The 22,069-nt window shown below is 47.5% G+C and overlaps 1 protein-coding gene across 12 annotated transcripts in view; it reads right to left on the bottom strand.

Annotated features, from left to right (window-relative positions):
• Positions 1-22,069, bottom strand: part of CADPS (calcium dependent secretion activator) — a 221,040-nt gene that overhangs the window by 118,370 nt on the left and 80,601 nt on the right. For all 12 annotated transcript variants that reach the window (XM_075053380.1, XM_075053382.1, XM_075053379.1 and 9 more), the window contains exons 4-6: positions 21,561-21,641; positions 17,272-17,508; positions 14,851-14,972 (exon numbers count right to left, since the gene is read on the bottom strand). In XM_075053380.1, coding sequence (XP_074909481.1) covers positions 14,851-14,972; positions 17,272-17,508; positions 21,561-21,641 — 440 coding nt within the window. The remainder of the gene's footprint in view (positions 1-14,850; positions 14,973-17,271; positions 17,509-21,560; positions 21,642-22,069) is intronic.

The following is a 22,069-nucleotide window of genomic DNA, read 5'->3' as shown; positions in this document are numbered from 1 at the left end:
CTCAGTTAGGACCATATTAACTATCTGAATCCCACCTGAAACACGCAGCCCCGCATTTCGTATTGCCCAGTGCATCCCAAAACCTGGAGCTGACCAAGAAATGCTGCTGTGCATAGGGACTTTGCTAGAATCATCACCCTACTTATGGCATCTCTGCTGTTCCAGTGATATCACTAAGATCTACTTGCATCTCCAGGGTTTCTAGTTAGGCATCAAACTTAGGATGAGTAGCTAAACTCTTCTGGCTGCGCAGAGCCAAAGCATGAGATATGCCCCAGGTACTAACTTGACAAATCGCTGGCCTTTGTTTTACCTTTTACAAGCAAAATAAGTAGATCATCACTGTAGACTTTGTGTCTACAGATTCACCTAGAGGTGCCATCGCAGTTACTAACCAAGCAGCCTCAAGAGCTGAGATTTTTTTCTGACCGAAACATAAAATGACACATATCCAGAGAGCGTGAGTGGACAAGGGACAAAGGCCAGCCTTGGCCCCCACTACCTCCATGGGCTCGTCTAACATGGAGCAATTGAAGATGGGCTTACCTGTCTGATTTCAGGAGCATTTGGGAGCTCTCAGAGGCACTGTCCTTACTGGCACACGGAGGGAAGGCAATGCCATTGCCAATGCAGGTGTCAGGCTGCTCAGACCAAGCTGCTGTCAGCTGTTTCAAGCAACACGCTGGTGATCTTCTGGCAAACCTTCACATTGATGCTACTCAGCCCTTCCCAACTTGGGGACAAAACAAGTAAGACTACATAGGTTCCTCACCTTGCTGCTGTACCAAGCTCTTACCCTGCCCTGCCATAAGGCCACTGCAGAAACAACTGTCTTCATCCTATGGATGTGAAGTGCTTTACATCCTGATCTTTGCCTGTAGACTTTGAGTGCTACCAAAATGCAGACACAGCAATTATAAAGTTAAATTGCTACGTAGCCAAAAAGACATAATCATTCAAATGCCACAGCACTGCTATGTTACAGTGTATGATTAAAAAAATATCTGGGATATGAATAAGGCTTGAGCAAAACCCTGCAAGGGTCCTCGCCCTGACTGCGCTCACATATCGCATGAAACCAGGTAGCAGGGTCTCTGACTCCAGCTGCTCTTCTCCACAATATCCCACTTACGTGGCCTAACCTACGATTTTCTTGGCTGTCCTTGAGAGACATTGACTTAGTCATTTCTATTCACCGCTAGTGTGTAAGTTCCTCTAAAGGAAATTTTAGCACCCATGACCTTCCTAAAAGTGAACATTCACGTTAACACGCAGGAGAATGCATTAAATTCGTTCATTCAAGTACTGTGGTCTCCAGCAAGTCTGCTTAGCCCCTGCCTAATTTGAAACAGTAACCCTTCTTCCATCATTGCTCTTGTAACTTGATCTAGCCAGAACATGGATGCTTCTGATTTCTATAAATAATGAACAAGCGCAAACTGAATTGTATTGCTGGGCCATGAATCAGCCCTTCTAACCAGCTCGGCCTCTCAGTAGGCTAACATGGGAGCAGCTGGAGAGTGATGTGCTTGCAATGGGGTTGACATTTAAATATGATCTATGACCGGTTCTCATGGGCTGCAAAACTGCCAGAGGACACCTTTTCTCCCTCTCCAGATACATTTATTGAAACGGGTTTGCTTGCCAGCTTGCATGGAATGAAAGAGAAAAAATCAGAAAATAAAAGTAAAAAAGTGTATAAAAGGAAAGCTACGCTCTTCCCTCGGTGGGTTCACTCCAGGTGTGCTTTACGCTCAACGTACACAGCAGCAGCCCAGGACACAGCACCTCTCCGCGGGAGATGCTGCCCTTCTGCCTTGTTCCCACAAGTTTACTGCTTAAGTAAAAAAAGTCTGGCAGAATAATATTCCTGCACGTTGGTCAGATTTGCACTAGTTTATTGAGCCACCTGCTCAGTATCGTTTTTCAAATGTAACTGAATCAGCAGCAACGCCTGTCCCCTGCCAGGCCAGGAGCACGTCCTTGGGAATGCAGAACACGGCGTGCAGCTCTCCATCCCCGCAGGGGCGCAGCCACCTAAACCAGCACCCAGTGCCACCCGCCTTCCTGCAGCAGCCAACTGGTCCCATACAGAGGCAGGGAGGTCCATCTGAAAGGCTTTTAAGATACGTGACCACGTCTGGGACAAAATGTGCAAGGCCAGCTTAACCTCACTTGCTGTTCTCTGCTGCCAGAATGGGATCTGGCGAGAATGCAACGACTGGCCGGTCAGGCTGCCTCCCTCGTGCGCTGCCGGTGCAGGCAGGGAAGGGTTGTGCTTCATGCACTTCTCTTCGTCCACATCCCTCACCTCTTCTCTCCTGGCACCCACACCACCGTGTCTGTGTCCTTCCTGGTGTGTTTGTAGTTTGGTCTCCAAAGCGAGCCGGCTGGTGAAGGGAAGCTCGTCAAGAGGGTGGCACAGACAGCAGCCTGATAGACACTGCCTGTTTTTTGTGGAAACACGTGTCAGCAAAGTCACGTTTTGCTGGGTCACTGCTTCACCTTGTGGGGTGTGATGCTTTTAATCCCGCTTTCGTTTCTCAGCTTACCGCAGTGCCCAGCTGTGGTGCCTGCTGGAGCTGGATCCTGCTCTGAGGATGGAGAGGTCCAATCCCGCTTCATCACTGGGAGACTGAAATGCTACGTACAGTCTTGATTTAGTACTTCTAGATATCCTGCCTAACAAACAATGGTTTTCTTTCTTCAGCCCACTCCTCTCCTCCCAGAAGAGACCTTTCCAGGAAACAGCCTTAAACCTTGGGCCATAAATCATGTATGCCCAAAGCTTGAGCACTGGGGAAAACAAAGTTGGAGAAGCAGCACACGAGGCACTGAGCTAACCTACCTTCATGCAGATGATGGAGTAGTACACCTTTTCCTCTAATGTAATGCTAAGGTGTGTTTCTTTTTTACATATTTCTAGACATACAAGCAAGGAGGAAAATAAACAGTTTTTAAACATGTTTAATAGTTAACTGTATGCGAAGAAGCATGCAGGAAAGCTTTTTGTTAGGCTTTCTTTAACTCTGTTTCGGTGGGAGAATGCCATAAACCACAGCCAGTTTGGGGATGCTGGGCTGGGGACAGTTACAAACTGGTTTGCAACTTACTGCAGGAGGACTACAAACCTCGATTGAGGTCATCTGAGTTCTTCTGAGAAACATAACCCCGTAGGCGACACCATCTCAAGACATACCATTATTGAAAGATAAAAAGTGATTTAGTCAGAAACAAAATAAGGTGCTGAGTAAAGACACCAAACAAAGAAGAAAGCGCGTGCTTCCTGCTCTGTGGCATTCAGCGAGTGCATCACACTGTGGATGAAGTACGGGAGGTATTGGTTCCTCCCACCAGCAGCAGCCATCCACTGGCAAAATAGCAAGTCGTTTAATCCATTTGGTGGGTTTTGTGGGACTGAGTTTGGATTTCACATGATGCAGAGGGCCTCAAATGGAACTATGGCTCTGAGGAAAGGATTTGACCTTTAGCTATCAGGAGAGGATGCTGAGACATGAGATGGATCACAACTGCGGAAAACCAGAAATGCAGGGGACTGTACTACCATGTACACATGCCCATGTCACCTGCCTTGGGCTCCTGCTATTCTAATAATGAGAGATCTGATTAATAGTCATTGGAGTTAGCCCTCAATCTGCCTCATCCCGATTTAGAGGCAGCAAGCAGATGAAATGAAGCCTTCCCTAAAAGCACCCCTGTCCTTCCACTGCTAAAAAGGGGTGCTGGAGGTGTCTGCTGCAGGTGCACAAAAAAGACTTGAAATGAAAATCTCAAAGAATATATATAGATGCAGAGAACCTTCGATGTTTCTGCTCATGTGAAAATGTCCTGGGCTAAGAAATACAGTTCAGGTGCTAAGAAAGGTACCTTTCCACTCTGCCTGTAGAAACAGATTGAGAACAGTTTGCATCTACAACATGGCTTGGCTCCCAAGAGCTGCTGAGCCTCCTCTGGGATTACTCCCATGGCAAACGTTTGAGGTGTTTACTCACCTTCCGAACAGGATAACCAAAGTCATCAGACACAGACTGAGAATGCGACCTATTTTTGTTCACATTTGTTTCCTCTCCTCCCTTTCTGCTAACAGAACAGCCTTTCAATCCCATCCCCTCTGGAGAAGCTGAGCTGAAGTGGGAGTGACAGCACAAACAGATTTGATTCCTCCTAGATTTTCCTGCACAGTCTTTATAACAACGGTTAAAACCTGCTTTCACCTATGCAGCTACTGTGCAGGTGACCAAGAAGTCGGCATCCCCGCACGCACTGGCCAGCAGCGGTGCCTGTACCTGCCTTCCCCTGGAGCTATGTAATGCTGGATGAGGCCACGTCTCTGCACTGATGTCTGCTCTGATGGGATAACCCAAGGGCTGAGTGAATCCATCGTTTCCTGTGATGTCCTAATTCCTGCGGAGCATATAACACTCCCTCTGCTAAAAAAAAAAGCACCATTAGTAATTCTTTTGCTTACAGAAAGGGTGTTCATTTCACTGCAGAAAGCACTATGGTGTTATCCAAAAGGTGAGCAGAGACAGCATGTCCCTAAGGACCCGGCTCCTCCTAGCAGCAGCTAAGGATGTCATCCAACCTCCAGCATTTCGTGGACTGTCCGTTTTTTGTTCCCACGGCTCTGAGACACAATGTAAGTGTCATGCACGCAGACACCATCTTGCTTAACATCATGCAGCCAGCAGCACCAGACAGCTGATAAAAGGCACCATCCCTCCCTCCAGGAGCTGCAACTCCCACATCCTCAAACTGGCTACGGCAACACTATGACTGCCGGCTGAGAGAGAAATATGTCTAGGAGAGCATCACATCTGCGTCTGAGCGCGCAAGGTGCAGAAGGAATAGGGTAAAGCTGACAGAGACTGCAGCAAAGCAAAGCCTGTGAAGGTCTGCTCTTGATCTGCTTGTGGCTCACACACAGACCCCGCAGACCCCGTTCCTGTGCCAGCACCGTGTCACCCGCCTGCCAGGGCACTGCAGCCAAGAGGAGGTGCTGAGGCCGACGGCACAGCTTTAGGAACCCAAAAAAGGATGATCTTTGCTATACAGAAAATGCAGAGCTTGATTTCAGCACAACGTGTTTCCTAAGCATAGCTGATAAGCAGGGGAAGTGTTATGGGGAAGTCTTAAGAAGGGATGAGAGGTGGATTTAATCCCATAATAGCTATTTACGGCCACGAGATGGCATTCCTGCCCCAGAGATGTCCCTCTGCCATGCCTGTACCCAGCCCAGGCTCACCTCCTGTGCCCAGGACCACACACTCCTCCCAGCCTGCTTCACCCCAGGCTGTGTGCTTTGCTGCACAAATCCCGCCGCTGGTTTGGATGAGAATTTATGGCAACGCTATTCACCGCAATCTTCGGGGTATTAACAGGGAAAATAAGTAGCGTGATTACTTAGCGTGATTTAAACGACGACTGCTTTTCAAATGCCCTGTGCTCTCGCTTAGTACTCTGATATTACAATTAGAGGAGAAAAGCTCAGCAGGAGGAAATGGAAATGGAAGCCCAGCAACCTTTTACTGGAAGGTCTGAACTGAAAGAATAATTGCTTTTACAAGGGCTGCCTACTGTATGTGCTTCATCAGTATATCTGCTTTGGATACAGCACGAGTTAAGAGTTTCATTCATGAAATGGGACTGTGTGCATTTACTATCTGCGGTTGTTATCACTTCTTGTATAAGGTGACTGCAATGCCACGCACATGCTAAACAAAGTTTCCTTTGGCCAAAGATGCTCCACTGAACCAGCCACAGAGCTGCTCATTTCACAGAACAATTATTTAATTCAGATGTGGTTAATCACTTCTACCAAATCTTACCACCCTGGAAGAAAACACAACTGCAAAGGGAAGCCCTGCAGCTGGTTAAGGCCTGGTTATGATTTAGACTTACCAAGGCCATGCACTGCCCACTTACAGAAACTTGGGTGTCTCAAAAGCACAGACCATGGAAAATGAGAGAGAAATCCTCTGCCTGAAAATACAGGATACCAGTTTTGTGCCAACATAGTCTAGACCCTCCTTTATAAAATTCAGTAGAGGAGAGCAGTGACGTATTTCCTCATGTAAACAGAGCAGAAAATGGCACAAGGTACCCTTCCAAAACCAGCCAAAGAAAGGAACAAGAGGTGTGAAACAGTGTTTTCTTGTGCCATCACCCAAATTTTTGCTGTCCTATATTCTTCTAAGCCAGGACCCAGGATAGGAAGCCCAGATCCAGCCAGACACTTGGGATGGGGTTTATCTTGCCTAACTTCTGACGGCTAGAAGCAAAGTCATCCTGGCATCTCCTGGGTCAGTGGGGATGAGTGGGCACTTCCAGCAGATGATGCCCACCCCGCCATCTCGGTCACAAGCGTTTCCTCTCCTGTGAAATAAAAGCATTGCCCTAGCTTCATGCATAGGAAACCCAAAGTAAGGACTGAACCAGCCAGTGGCCCAGGGACACACAGCCACTGAGAAGAGCCAGAGCAAATTTGCTAAGCCCACATCCTTTGTTTCCGTAGGACATCCGTCCCTAGACATGCATGTCGCGTCTCTGCCCTGACAATGAATGCAGGGTTCAGCAACCCCTGGCTTGCAAGACTTCATCCTTCCTTCAGCAGCCACCATCAGGGGCTGGTGAGCCCTCTTCCCACATCCTGATGGATCCCGCAGCTGCAGTGGCTGTGTGCGGCTGCTGGGATCCCCCTTCTCACCTCCTCTAAGCCACGGAGTGGGAGCTGCTGCAGATGCTCTCAGCTTTATTTGCCTACGAGGCCTTTTGGCAATGGTGCAAAAGACCGGTGAGATGGGCAAGACACTCCTGTGCGCTGTGTTCTGCCTTTCACAGACTTCTTCTATCTGAAACACCTTGGAGTTGCTCTAGAAGGGATTCAGGAAAATGCTGCCATGTCTCTGCACTCTGGCCATGTTTGCAAGCTCCTCTCTCCATGAGCATGCCTTGTCCTCTTTGCCCGTGTAGTAACAAAAGTACATAACTCCCTCTAAGTGCTTTCATACATAGTGCTGCTGTTCATTGGGAGACAGAGGACGTTCACAAAGGCAACGGGCCTCTCTACCTTCATTTCACAGAAAGGACAACTAAAATGTTGAGAAATTGCTGTCAAGGTTGGCCTTCTCATTAAACCATTCCCTCTTCCAGAGCTCTGTCCATGCAGGAGTAGGCACAGTAACCAATTCTTTAAAGCATGGTCTCTAACTCCCTACGCTGCTTTGCAACCAGCAATAGCGGTACCCCTCATTAAATAATAATAATGTGCACTACTTGTACACAGCACTTAATAAATAAACCAACAACTGGGCACTTTTCACATGTCTCATCCCCCGCCTTTCCTTCGGCAACTGATGTGCAGAACTTGCACTAAGGCATGGCTTCATTTTTTTAAAAACACCAACCATGAGCATTAAACAAGAAGACTGAATGCATCCCAGGACTCCTGTTTTGCAGTCCTCCTCTTAATTTAGCACTATTTCAGATGACTGAATCTCAATCTCATGTCAATGTCCTTTTGGTCTTTACTATCCCATCTTAAGGTTGCATGCATAGGAGTGATGAAGCAGACGGGTGTCGATGAAAATTGCCCTGGGCATCATCACACCTTCTGGAATACTTAAATTTGAATGTATGCGTTATCACAGGAATACATAATTCCCAAGTGCATAGGAACACTCAAGAAATTAGACAGCTGGCAAGAAAAGAGAGACATTCATCTGTGAAAGAAAAGGTGCATGAGCTCAACCTTACTAGACACCAGAGAATCCATGTGAAAGCAATGCTATGTATGCTCTAAAGGTCAGGGAAAACACAGCCAGAGCTTGCACTCAATTGATACCAGAGAACCCAACTAACAAGAGGTAAGTCTATAGAAACAAGCCTTCATTATTCTTCAACACGGTTTCTAGTGTAACATTTATAGTACAGAAGAGGGGAGGGACTGCACATGAGACCTTTGGGAGTAGGACTATACCTGGGATCACCATCTGCAGTCCCAGCAGACTCCTGCACTGCTGTCCACGAGGCTGCACCACGGCAGTGTGACCATCTGAGTGATACTCAGGGTAAGGGAATCCCTATGGGACCTTGCCTTTATTCTGGGGAAAAACTCAGCTGTTTAAATCAGATTTTTTGTCTCCCCATGGTCCTCGGGGCAGCAGTTGAGCCGTGTAAGAAGCACTCCTGCAGAGCAGCTACGAGGAAGCATCAGAAAAGATTCTGAATTCCTCATTAAAAAGGCCACTAAACCACCTGCGTGAAGACTTCCCATAATAGATGAACATGCTTGCACCTGGGTAATAACTTTTTAGTGCATTTTTTGCTGTGCTTAATGACTTGTCCACAGCCTCCACTTTCAAAAATGGGAACGTCATAGCATAAATCTCAGGAGCATTATGGAAATACTATCACACGCACAAAAAGGGATTTGAAGAGCAGGTCAGACCGAACTCACAGCAGAACTCTTCAGGTGCAAAGCCATGCACAGTCTCATTGGAAAACTGGCTCCTAGACATGATAAATAGCTGTAAGCGAAGAGATCTTGTGTAGGGGATTTGGACACCACTTTGTACCCTTCAGCCCTAGACAGAGGGGCTAAAAGCAACTCCCCTGAAGTTCCTGTCCCTGTCATTGTCACCTCTTAGCCCGGCAGTCACTCCATGGGCTCAGAGCATCTGCACTGTGCTCACATAGAGCAAAGCCTGAGATGTGTCCTGGAAGATATTTCCTCAATGGATGCCTTGGGGCAGACTGACCCTCTACTCAGAGTCTCACCCCAGTGACAAGGGCTGTATCTCAGAAGTGACAGTGTCTGATGTTAGCTGTACCCAGGGCTCACTCACCTACTTTGACACATTCATAAGGCTCCTGGAGGTTTCCTGAGGAAAAAGAGCTGTAAACATCTGCACAGCTGTGAAACGAAACCATGCAACTGGAAAGGCAAGCTAATCAGCCTGGGTAATTAAGGCAGCTGATATTTATGCTGAAGCCAACTATAAGAGGGAGGAGAGAAAAGAATTTTGACTTTGTTTTTTACCCAGCATCATGAATTTTGCTTACACAGGGCTCAGCTAGGCATCCAAACCAAAATATGAATGACTGCTTAAAACCGTGTAGCCACGCAGGTCTTCTTCCTGAGCTTTGCCATGGTGTGATACTTCTGCAACATGACAACAGCTCTGGGTGTAGCATGGGCTCGGAGCACCCAGGTGATGCCGGAAAGTCTACGGCAGCTGATTCTCCTGCCTGTCTGTGGAGCCCACAGGGCTGTTACAGCAACCAGGATGGCAATGCTGAGAGCGGTGGCCAGCCTCCTGGACTGCAGATCCACACATGTCTGGAAAAGACCTACCAGGCACGGCACCAACAGCTGTACCGAGGGATACACAACATGAATTATGGGCTAAACTCTGCTCTCACTTGTATCAGTATAAAACCCTTTAGTTTGGCAGAGTTAAAATTAGTTCTACAGCATATGGACTCTTTATTTGTAATTTAAACATCTCAAAAGGACATTTCTCATTGTACCACTGGGAAGCGTTCACAGCATCTTCCAACTAACCGTGGCAGCAAAACACTGACTGCAACAAAACGCTCTTATCACGCTCCTACTCTGTGCAAAGCCACTGAGCATCACTTCAAACTCCAGGGCCTGAGGCAGGGGATTCCTGAATGAAAAGACCAAATTTTCCCCTTCTGCAAACAGAGACGGCATCCCTGCTCGCCAGCTTCCCTTCCCGCAGGGCTTCTCCCTTTGCTGCCCATCTCCCAGAAGGAGATGGTGACTGAACGGTGCTGAGGAAGGATGCTGTGGAGTGCCTGTCCCTCTTCACGGTCAGGCAGCGGGCTCTGATGGATGCGGCACACGGATTTGAAATGAAGACCCTAGTCGAGTGGTAAGCTGGGAGGTTTGGTGTAGGGATCCAAACAAGGGGAGCCTGTTACAGCAGAGATAAGCAGCTGAGCTGTCAGAGCACCTTGAAAGTAAATCAGGGAGCAGCATCAGGAGTGAGCACAAAGATAAAACAGGGCACCCCTGTCTCCTAGTGAGGTGAATGGAGACGGAGAGGTTTGAAAGTTTACCAAAGACATTACTTTATCAAGAGTGAATTTCTGGAGAGGGCACGAGGCCCAAGCTCTTAGTTACGACAAACAACATAAGAAGCGACATGAAGTCAGATGAGACCCGTTGAGTGTGGTCTCTCTGGCACTGCCCTACAGCACATGCTCCAGAAAACTTCGTGGATGAAAATACAGGCAATAAAGGGTGATCTTTTCTCCTTCAAAAATAACAAGCTCCATCCTCATTTCTCATACTCTGAGCTATTGCACAACCCTTGTACTAGGACTGAAGAGGCTGCTCTGCAAGGGGGGGATATATAACCCCCAAATGAAGCCACTTCCAGAGTCAGAGGAACAGCCCACACCTCAGTCCCTTCTTGGGCATGCCAAAATGCCCAGACAGGTTGGCCAGACTCTTCCCCCACCAGTTATTCACTGCTTTTAACCCAAATGGTTCAGCTGAGCAAAATGCAGGTACACCTGATTTTCACTACTGTGAGCCAGGGGAGAATGAGACTTATCTGCAGGCTGAAATATGTGCAGGTGAATATATAGCATTTATTCACAAGGCATGTAGGACCTTGCTGTTGTTTGCATCTCTTTGTTTTCTTTTGTTCTGCTCACATCAGAGAAAGGCGATATGGTAAGAAGATGAATCACTGGTACAGCACATGAGCACTGCTACAAGCAGAGGTCACTGTTTAAATATATCCAGCAACGTCTTTAGAGACCGTAGGACAGGGGTGTTGTGGCTGGACCTTTTGTGCTATTCCCAGACCCCTCAGCAACCCTGTTCTCAGGCCGTGCAAACAGCAGCATCACTAATGTAGCTCCTGGAAGGGCAGTGTGGGAGATGTGCAGAGCCACCTCACCCGCCGTGCTTTGCAGAGGGCAGAAATGAGGCCAACATGCAGGGAAGAGGGGAGGTATAAACCCCTCAACAATCTGCAAGAATACAGTTCCAGCGCTAAAAGCAGTAAAATCCCACTCACGTTGGGATTCTGTAGAGGCATCTGCGGGTTAGGGCATAATACAAAGGCTTTTTCTTACACAACTTATTAAAAGCACTACTACTAATACACTGCAAGCCTGATCTGAAATAACCATTGCTATTTCAGGTCTGGCTTTCTCTAGAACTGTGCCATCCCCTGTACCCGTGCTAAGGCAGATAATCCTTACATGAAGGGATTGGGCTTAAAATGTCAGGAATCCAACATGGAGCCTGAGAAGAAATAGAAGACCAGTATTTATTGCTGTCCCAAGAGCCACAGTCCTTGCACGACTCATCTGATCACTTGGTACGTGTGGCTGCTAACCCTGCTGCTACCCTGCCTCTTTCAAGATCTACAAACAGGATTCAAGCTCCAAAGTCACTAAGATGCTTTCAAACATCTTATTCTCAAAACCCGCTGGTTTTGCACCAGAGAAGATGAAAGGTTAGTCTCTCACAGACCTAGACCACTGCTTTTGGAAATCCTGGCTGGGAAATTGCCTTTTTCCATTAGGGGTGCTAATTACTTCTAATTTCTTCTTTCCCCGGCTTTACATGCTGAGCATGACCCCATATGGTCTGGAATATCCCTCGGGTCAGTTGGGGTCAGCTGTCCCGGCTGTGTCCCCTCCCAGCTTCTCGTGCACCCCCAGCCTCCTTGCTGGTGGGTTGAGGGGAAAAGCAGAAAAGGCCTCAGCTCTGGGTAAGCACTGCTTAGCAATAGCTAAAGCATCCCTGAATTATCAACACTGTTTTCAGCACAAATCCAGAACGTAGTCCCATACTAGCTACTGTGAAGAAAATTAACTTTATCGCAGCACAGGAGCCCAGGTCAGCCCCCAGCACAGCATCGACCTGAAGAGCAGCCACTGCCACCTGTGTGCTGTGACTTGGGTGTTTTACCTGATGGCTTGCATTTCAAGGATATGTCAGAATACCATGAACTCCATAAGTCATTCTTAGGTAAAAAGATGTCCTACAAGGTTGTGTATCCCTGTGACACTCTCCCTTCCACTCCAGGACACAGGGCTGTTGTAAAAAAGGAAGTCTTCCATGAATCTTACTGTTAAAATGTAAAATTTTTTCCCCTGTTGTTTATGAGAAATTTAGTCTTTTGTAGCCTGTAGAGCCTCCAGATGATGGCAAAACTGTTTCAAACAGTTTGAAGACAGATTAAACTTCTGAGAAAATACTGCCTGTTCCCATTCACTGCATCCTCTGAGTACAGGCACTTAACCTGCATTTGTATTTTTTGAGCCTCCGAGATATAAAAGTTTTGGGATGTACAAGGGTAACCTGCTTCAGTATTTACACTTTCAGAGTGCTGAGGCTCAAAATCCCCACAGTATGCTCCTCACCCCTAGGCCAGGCAGCATCGCCTGCCAAAGCACGCAAAACCTGGGATGCCCGGGGAGCAAGCTCCCCTGGAGAGCGGTCCAGCTTGCTTTTGCTGATCTAGTTCCTTTATCAGTGAGTGTTTTGCTTGTGATAAAAAGTACTCAAGGAAATACGGTGTGAATGACCTCGGTGAGAGTGATGTCAATGTCTAAAGAGACACTCCAGAAGGCTGCTTTGGCTGACCACAAATCTTTTGTCTCCAAGGCAGTGTAGCTCAAAAATGCACCAAAGACTTCTCTGAGCTGTTTCTATCACTGCACTCATCACCGGAACACCTGAGGGCCTTCAAGTCTTGAATTAAGCAACACGACAAACATGTCACAGCTGGTTCATTCTCTCTTTCCTTCTCTTCTGAAGAGGAGAACCTAAGTGCAGTAAATTGCTCTCACAGGGCTTTGGTTTTCCGTGTCTGGGCTGTTGTGTCTGGGAGGGGAAGCAAGGTGAAAGAAGCATTTCTAATGCAGAGAGGAAAAAAGGACAAGCTTTCTGTGATCGTCTCTGGTTTCTGCGGAAGGTTATTCTAGAGCTTCGGCTTGGGTAGTCTTTGGTTTTGGAAGTAAAAAGTCCAGGTCCCTCAAGGAATGCAACTGTCAAACCTACTCCCCTCCTAAGGCATTTCTGTAGGTATTAGCCCAAGTGCTGGAGCAACCCAGAAGACTTCAAGCCTGACTTGGACCTCTATGGGAAGCCAGTGCAGAGAGAGGATAAGTGTGATGGACTTGTGTAACTTGTATCATGCCACAGCATTCAGTGTTGGCTGCATTTTCCTGAGGGCTGATGGCTTCATGCCCAGACACTGTACATTTCATTATGATAAAAAGACCCACTCAATTACGGAGCTCACTCCTGCAGCCCTTATTTTCAAAACAACACTTGCATAAATGGTCTTACAGCTGACAGCAAGAAGGCTTGCATAAGGAAGGACAGACCCTTTGAGCAAAAGCAGGATGAACAGACCAAGCTAAACAAGCACACAGAACCCAGCAGAAGTGTGCTTTTCAGTATGGGTAGTAGTAATTTCCCCTAAATAGAGCCCAACTTTGTCCACTGAAGCAAGAAAAATACCTAAAATAGTGACAATTGCAGGTTCTTATGGCATTTTTCTTCCAAGCACAGCTCTCCTACTTCCTTCTCTGAAGCAGATTTTGAAGCATTTTGAAAAGTAAGCCAAGCTGCAGCACTTTCCCTGATTGGGAACATTGTTTTTAAACCGCTTACTGCAGATTCCTGCTCCTCCGGTACAGTGCAGGGCACAAGGCATCAGCAATTTCTGTGCCTCCGCGGGAGGACAACCACTGAGAGAAGGCAGCCTGCCTTCAGCTCTGCTCTCCTCCTGCCTGCATCAGCTGGTCTTGAACTGTTTGCCTGCAGTGCTTGTGCACTCGCATGTAACGCAGCCAGGTGTTTTTGGCTTTCCTTCCAGGAGCTTGGGAAGCTCCTGGTGAAACGCCGCTGGGGACCGGTCACTCAAAGGGAATGGGATATGGGAACAGAGTGGGAATAATCCAACAGCAGCCCCTCCTGCGCTGCTCCCCACCGCTGGAGGAGGCTTCATATTACCTTGGCAATTCTCCATTGTGAGGATGCGCACTGAGAATTTCATTTAAGTGTGAAATCTCTGCAGCGAACCAGAGGAAAACTGCCTCAAATTCATACAGATAGTGTTTCAAGTTAACTAATCCCACAAATCAGAAAGGAAATAAGCTTTTAATCATTTTCTCCTTCCAAATTAACAAAGATCAATCACTACTAGCAGGCTTATAACAACATCTGGGTAAGACAAAAAAAGCCAAGTCTGGGGCCAAGGCTGGGTATTTGGGGACCAGGACAAAGAGGGCAGAACAAAACTCTGCCCTTGAACTGGACCAGGGCAGAGTGGCCTCAGATAAAGCTTTAACTGAGTGACTTGAAGCTTTCCCCAGCTCCTCTCTCCCACCTCTGGCTGTGGCTGCTGGAGCATGTCCCCGCCAGCTGTTTCCCTTTCTCTTAGGACCACCAAAACCCTGACGGTGAGGATGAGATTATGTACCTACACTTGATGGCACCAGTTCAGATGGACACTCAGAGAAGTATTTATCTAAGCACATGCTTAACTCCATCCCTATTTAGCAAAGTACTTACGTATAGGCACAAATTTATGTCTCTATGGCTACAAGAGATGTAAGCCTGTCATTAACACTTTTTTCTCAATCAGGGCTTATGTGCCATTCTTAGTCGCAGGATGATGCTCTGCATACGTGAAAGGCCACGTTTCTCCTCTGCTCCTCAGAGTCCCCTCCGGCCTTACTTAGAGAGCTATCCGCAGCAGCTCAGCAGCACGGAGATGGGGCAGAGGAGAGCACGGTGGAGAGAGCAAAAGGCAAAGCAAAACTTACGTTGGCTTTGAGGCTTCAGCCTGGTCAGTCTGCAGTTTCTCCCCACCTTCGACTTCCATAGTGCAGTACACAATACGGTTGGGGGCCAGTGACTTCAGACCCTGCACCTCCATGATAACAACCTGCGGGTCAAAGAAAGAGGAATGTCAGAGGAGCAGCCTCCTTCAGGCCTCGCTCCGGCTGCTGAACCCAGGGGCTCAGGCGGCGCTGAGGTCCTCCACGTGCTGCTGGACGTCCGTGGTGGCAGGTGGGCAGGGACGGTGGCACTGCCGCGGCGGAGCGGGGACCGCGGCAGCCAGCGAGGTCTGTATGGAGACCGGGAGGTCTCCCTCTGACTGCACGTGGGCTTGTTGAGACCCTCGGGTGCCCACGGCTGTACCAAGGTTCAGGAGATGGGCCTCACAGACAAGGTCCTGCCCCACCTAGAAGTGCCTTAATATAGGAAATCCAGAAAAAAAGCACACAGCTACTCAGCTGGTGCCAAAAGCCTATTTTCAAGATTAATCATAGAATGGTTTGGCTTTAACCTTTGAAAATCATCTAGTCCAATCCCGTTGCTGTGGGCAAGGACACCTTCCACTAGACCAGGTTGCTCAAAGCCCCATCCAACCTGGCCTTGAACACTTCCAGGGATGAGGCATCCAGAGCTTCTCTGGGCAACGTGTTCCAGTGCCTCACCACCCTCATCGTAAACATTTTCTTCCTTATGTTCAATCTAAATCTACCCTCTTTCAGTTTAAAATGGTTGTCTCTTGTCCTGTCACTACAGGCCCTGGTAAAAAGTCTTTCTCCACCTTTCTTATAAGAAATCTTCCTTATTAAGAAATCACCATCTAAGTTTCTTGCAGGTAATTACCCCTTTTTTTTTTTAAAAGGTGATAATCCTGTTAACCACGTACCTTAAACATTTCTACAAGAAACACCGTGGGAGTTTCTGTTCGTGTTTTACTATGGCTATCTATGATAGCCCACAGGGGTTTAAAATTCCTCTCCTCAGGTCTTCTGATCTGTCCTTGCACTGAGGATCCCTTCCCTGGCACACAGAGCTCCACAAACCCTCTCTGATGAGCACACATTTTCAGTAAAAGCTCTCTTGCAGCAAGAGTTTTGTGCACAGAGCAGTGCACAGACCTGCCAGCTCCTGAAGTCAGTGCTTCGCTGAGCTTCTGCTTCCCACCAGACGGGGTTCGGCTGGAGCAAAGCGTTTGAGACATCCTGCGGTAAGGGCAAGTCCCTTTATGCATGGCTATACACGCTGCACAGGCTTTTGCAACAGAGAGGTCTACCGCTTTGTGATAGTTCCCTGCTCCTCCGTACGGGAACGCTTAGAAGTCAGGCTTTATTTGATGCTGCTGTTGAAGGCACCATCTCTGGGTTCATAGACCTATTTTTAAATAAGACTGAACTGAATATTATAAAGATGGTTTCAGACTTCTAATGAGTTAAACTCTGAGACTGGACAACCAGCATCGTTAAGTTTTGCATTGGCATGATATATATAGCAAAAGACCCCTTAGGAAGACAAATAAACAGGAAACTATACAAAAATAGAATTTTCTGATTTTTATGCATCCTACATTTTTGACACCAACCTGGCTGTTGTTTTGACAATGTAACATAAACCCACTCATTGACAGACAAGAACAACTCTGTATGGGTGTACTGATGACTCCTTGGAGTAAATGTCTTACTTAGACTGCAAATATGTTTGCACAGAACAATTAAGTTGGCTGAAAACAGATACTGCAGCAACACTGCTTCCAGGGCCGAGACAGCCTGTGTCGGAGGTGACGGCGGGTCCCTGCAGCACCCTGCCTTCCCCTGGGCTGTACAGACAAACTGCTCAACAGAGCACTGAGCAGAAAGTCAGTAATCCACACAAAGCAAAGAGCAAGCCAGCAAAGCACCGTATTTCCACACAAACTCCAAGCCAACCTGTTGGGTGCCTTCAAACCCCAGCCATTTTTAGCAATTCTCCAAAGAGGAAGCAAGGCTTGCAGGGAAATACAGTGACACCTCTAACTGGCAATAATTAAACAGCCTGACATTTATGGCGTTGCATTATTATAGTGGTTTCAGGGACAATACAGGCTCAGGGTTACTGGGGTACACTCAGTAACAAGCTGCATGGAGACATCAGTTAATGATGTGGATTTCTGAGCTATTTGATATATATATCACCAGGAAGTGCCAGACAGTTTATCTCACATAGTTTGTTCTAACAAGATGTCCAGAAAGGACATAGTGTTTGACCACAGGCAAAGCTTCTGGTAACTCACGGAGGAGCCATTCTTCATGGAGATCAGAAAGTGATTTCTACTGTCTTCTCTCCACCTAACTTAAATTTGAACTGAGCAGAAGTTGGCTGCTGTGATTTTTACTCCCATGAACTCTGCACACTGTTGTGTGCATGAACCTTACCTCCAGGGAGAATGACAACACGACGTCTGACTTGGAAAGCTGGTTCTCATTTTCTTCTCCCATGTCAATTATTGAGGTGTTGTGACTACGTTTCAGCTTCTGCAGCTTGAACTCAGAGCCTCCTTTAGACACAGGCATGCTCTCTAAGTTTGCCATCAGGAGATTGACAGACGACTTCAGCTCCTCAATATACATGTTTTCCATTTCTTTGGACACAAACTTCGGAAACTTGCGCTCCTTGGATTTGGAAACAAAAAACCAGAATCAATGGCTGTGACAATCAGCAACCACTTGTTACACTGGGAAAATCCCCCAGGAGCATCTGCAGAGAGGTTTGTGAGCAGAGAACTCCCACAAACCAGATGACAAATTACAGCTTCCCCCCGTGTAATGTAGAAACATTATTGTTAGCTACCCATAGAATTACTGCTTGGTACTTATCCAACTTCACTGTTTCTTGCATGCAGTTGCATCTTATTCTTTTTTTCAATCTGCAGAAGGACTTCTTCCTATAAGTATGTATTCACAATTAAAAACACTCTAGGCCAGATCTCAGCTGAACTTTGTGATTGACAGCAATTTACTAATGATGCAGAGGATGCTGACAGTAAGGGACTTGTTTTCCAGCCTCCCAAATGTGCCAGCTTTTTTTAAAACACTTTTGAGCTCCATTAGTTTTCTAGGTGTGAAAGAAGCCCAAGGAGGGAAAATCAGCAATGTGTGGGCAGCAATGTGTGGTCCCAACTGGAAGAAGGGGTAAACCACCTTTTCCAATACTTGCCAGGGCCTGTGTCTCCCTCCGACAAGACAACCTTTCACTGTGAGACCCTCCAGTGCTGCTTGTTGTAAACAGGACACTTAAACACTAAAAACAAAGGTGACAGCGAGAGCAAAACATGATGTTCCCCAACGTGCGTTCTCAGCTTTGAACTGCTGCCCGTGCTCCAGCTCTGTTAGGATCGCTGGTCCGAGCCCTACGTCTTCTGACAACTCTGCCCACGCCTCGAATCTGCTCAGGGTTAGAACGTCTCTCAGCGGGTTACAAGAGACTGTGCAAAGTGTACGACAGCAGGGCAGCATCTGCAGCCAGGGAACTCGAGGCTGACGTGCAAAGTATCCTAGTGGCAATTCATAATATTGTAAAAAGCAGTTCGTAAAATATATGCTAGAAAAGAAAACAAGGTCATGTTTCTTCTAGAAGACCGTCATCAGGCTGCTGAAAAAGTACTCCACTGCACTAATTTTTGCATCGGTCCTCAATAGCTTACCCATTACAAGCACAGCTCACAGCAGCACTCGCACCAAGCAGTCAAAATATAGTCTTCTGTTTCCAGTCTCAATCTTGGGAAGCAATTCCCTCATGTAAATTAGACCTGGCATAAGATAAACTACCTAATCAGTCTGGTTTACTATCTATGCATTAGATAAGTTGCAAGCCACTCCTAGGAAAAAAAACCAAACAACTGTTTTGTAGATTTTGAGAACTACTGCTGAAGCAACGATGTTCAAACATTATTGCTTTTTCACCCTGCTGCTATCCACCTCTCCAGGGACTGCAATTTTGGCACTGCCCCACAAATCTCTTCAGAAGGAATGACCAGTCCAGCAGGCTGGAGCGGAGTAGGTCCAGCCCCAGTTGGACATATTGCTCCAGTGTCATCACAAGGTCTCATTTTAGTTGCCCCTACGTGTGCTCCTCCTTGCCCTTGAGGCCAAGGTGACTGGGTGGGGAGAAAAGCACCACAGGACAGCGGAGCACTTGCTACTGCAGAGAAAAATATACCTCTGCCTTGGCATCACTAAGCTCTCAGCTGTAATGCTGCTCTCATTTAGCTGCTGGAAAAGTACAACACGCAGAGTAAAAAGCCTGTCCAGATTCAGCTTTAAAACATCTGCTTGACTTTGAACGTGATCCTCAAGCTGGCTGGCTCCGAGGCTGGGCTTATGTGCTTTGATGGAGTCAGGCTCAGGGGGGGACCCTGCCTAACGCTGCACCGGTGCTGTGCTGAGCTGCACTCTCCTGGGCACACAAGGAGGTAAAAAGACCCAGAGCTGTGCCCTGGTATCCAGATGCAGGAAAGCTGGCGTGCACAGTGACTCGTTCAAGGTCAGGCGACAGGTCAGACGAGGGCTTGCAGAGCCACCAGTTCTCCAACACTGCAAACCCAGGTCCCATTAGACTCCACAGCCTTTGTTGCCTCTGAAGTACAAATGTCCCAACGCGAATTTCTTAATTTATTATTGAGGCATTGATTTGCCTTTAGCATGGAATCTCCAAGACGGCCACCTCAGGGCTGGTTTCATGAGCACTGTAAGTCTCCCTGTGCAGCAAATCTGCATTAAAAGCTGCAAATTGGAGATAAAATTGGAAACGCTACCCTTTCGCTGAGCTGAATTGTGAACCTGCCCTACGCTAGAGGGAAAGCAGCCTTGCCTGCAAAGGAGGATACAGAGAAGGATTCAAAAGGTCATTTGGATATGCCTCCAAAAGATGGTATACGTGGGTCTGAAAGAACAAGGTTTCTTGTAGGCAGGTGCTGGAGGGATCTGACATTCTGGAGAGAAGGCCTGCAGCAGTAATGTGAAGGAGATTAAATATCAATACCTGCCAACTGGATCACAGGTAAGTCACTTTTACTCTAAACCACCCTCCAAGCTGCACAGCTGTATTTTCAAGGCTGAATTCTGCACAGGGAAATGTCAGGTCGTGTTGAGGACTTTCCCCTGACTGTCTCTCGCAGGGCCAGCAGTGGCATGGCTTGTTTTCAGCATCCTTGGGGGAGGAATAGAAATGGCAAATTCTCGTTTGCAAAAAATAATTCATGAAGCTGCAGCCTCTGCTGGCTGCTACTGAACCATGCATATTGTTGTCCCACATGCCATAAAGAGAAAATGAAACAATGAAACCAGGCAATCTCAGCCTGGCACCCCAGTCCCTGGCTGCCCATCTCAGAACCGGAGCAGCAGCGCTCTGCACAGGGGCTTGCATTTTGCCACAAATAAAAAATACTGTCGGTTTTCTTGACAATAAAATGGCAAAGGGCTTACTGCTGAACAAAGGAGCTGCAGTCGGTTTGCTGCTTTGCTGCGCCAGCCTTTGGCCACGTGGTCCTGGGCCACCTTACTGTTTTTGTCAGTGAAGTGGGGAAAAACAGAACCCACCTCCCCAAAGACGCAACGACTGTAGCTGCTTAACAGAAGCGTTAGTGAAGAGTAACTGCGCAGGCGCTACTGGCACCCTTGCTAACTCCTGACCATAAATGAATGTGCTCTGCTTTTCACACCCAGGGATATCAGTGTGCTTGCAAACAGCTCTGATACTAGCTTTCTTGTAAAACCCCCCAATTTGGGCAGAGCTCAGTGCCAGGAGGACTGCTGCTGAAAGGCAGGTCCCTCGCCTGAGCTACGTCTCTCTGATTAGACCTTTTAATCTTCCTTCTAGTAATGGTTTCTTTATTATCAAGAACAGCCAGATAGATCATTCCCAATGACATCAGCCCTATTAGGGCTTTATTGCTGACTCAGAGCATCTGATTAGAGGCAAGGATAAAATCCTGGCCATACTAATGTCAACAGGATCCAGGGTTTCCGTCCATCTATGGTCCATTGGCAGCCACGTAAATCTGCACTGAGCGACAGTGTGATTTGCTCCTAGGGAGATGTCTCCTTACAGAAAGGTCTCTAGGGAGCTTAGCTGAGTGCTTGATTATGAGAACTGTTTGGAGGTCCCATGCCTGCTGTTCCACATGGCAGTGGTGTCCACATAGCACAAGGCTAGCCTGACTGCTCTCGTGCAAAGTGTGAACAAGTTTGGGACAACACACCCAAAGCACCTTTACTGAGGCAGCATCTACCTATAGGCAGGGAACTGTGGCTCCCAGCAGCCCAGCGAATGGCACAAACCCCATTAGGGCAATTTCTGGCTCCTTTTTACATGCCATCGCCCACCTTATTGCCTAGCATAGAAGTTTGACAAAGAGGGCTCAGACATGCACTTGCAGATCTAGCTGGAGCACTTCAGGACAGTATCTTCCCCACCACTGAGGATTCGTACGGGATTTTGCAGGAACCTAAACTGTCCCAGCTCATCAAGACATTCCAAGAAATGCGCACCACAACAGCTTCATTTGTACTTGTTGTTTTGTTTGTAGTTAAAAATCTGCTAATTTTTAACTGGTGATTATTGGGAGAAGAAACCTGTGAGAAAAGGACAGGACCTTGGGACTGCATCAAGCTACTTATGTGCTTCTCTATGAAGAGCTTATTAATACAGAAGACTTTTTTTTTACCTTGGCAATTTGCTCTGCCATTTGAAGACGTCCATCTAACTCGCGTCTGATCTGTGCTGCTTGCTCATCTGGGTTGTCCAGCTGTATAAAAACAAAAGGCAAATCAAGATGAAAAATCAACCGATGCGGCGCCTTTACAAGCAGTTCAGTTCTTCAGGCTGACCATCTGTATTACACTATCAGTAATAGCACAGAGGGAGCGGTGACAGGCCCAACTCTGGGACAGAGGCCCCCACAAAGGACACACACAGCGGTCACCACCCCAAGACAGACAGGACCAGGGGACTGTGCAGACCCTGTTTTGATGCCTGCCCAGCTGCCTCCTGGGGCTGAGCATCCTCACCCCGAGGTCTTACACCCGCTTTGCCCTGTGAGCCAGTCTGGCAGCAAGCCTTGACGGTGACTATCTGAACCCCTGAAAAGTGGGGTGCCCTCCCCGCTATCACTTCGCTGGTGCTTGGGAAGCCGTAGTCCCCCTGTGCTGGGGCAGGACACACGGCAGCTCCAGA

The sequence above is a fragment of the Buteo buteo genome, chromosome 21 (assembly GCF_964188355.1).
Source record: "Buteo buteo chromosome 21, bButBut1.hap1.1, whole genome shotgun sequence".
Taxonomy (NCBI): domain Eukaryota; kingdom Metazoa; phylum Chordata; class Aves; order Accipitriformes; family Accipitridae; genus Buteo; species Buteo buteo.
Note: the sequence above shows the minus strand (reverse complement) of the source record. Positions and strands in the feature narration are given on the sequence as shown.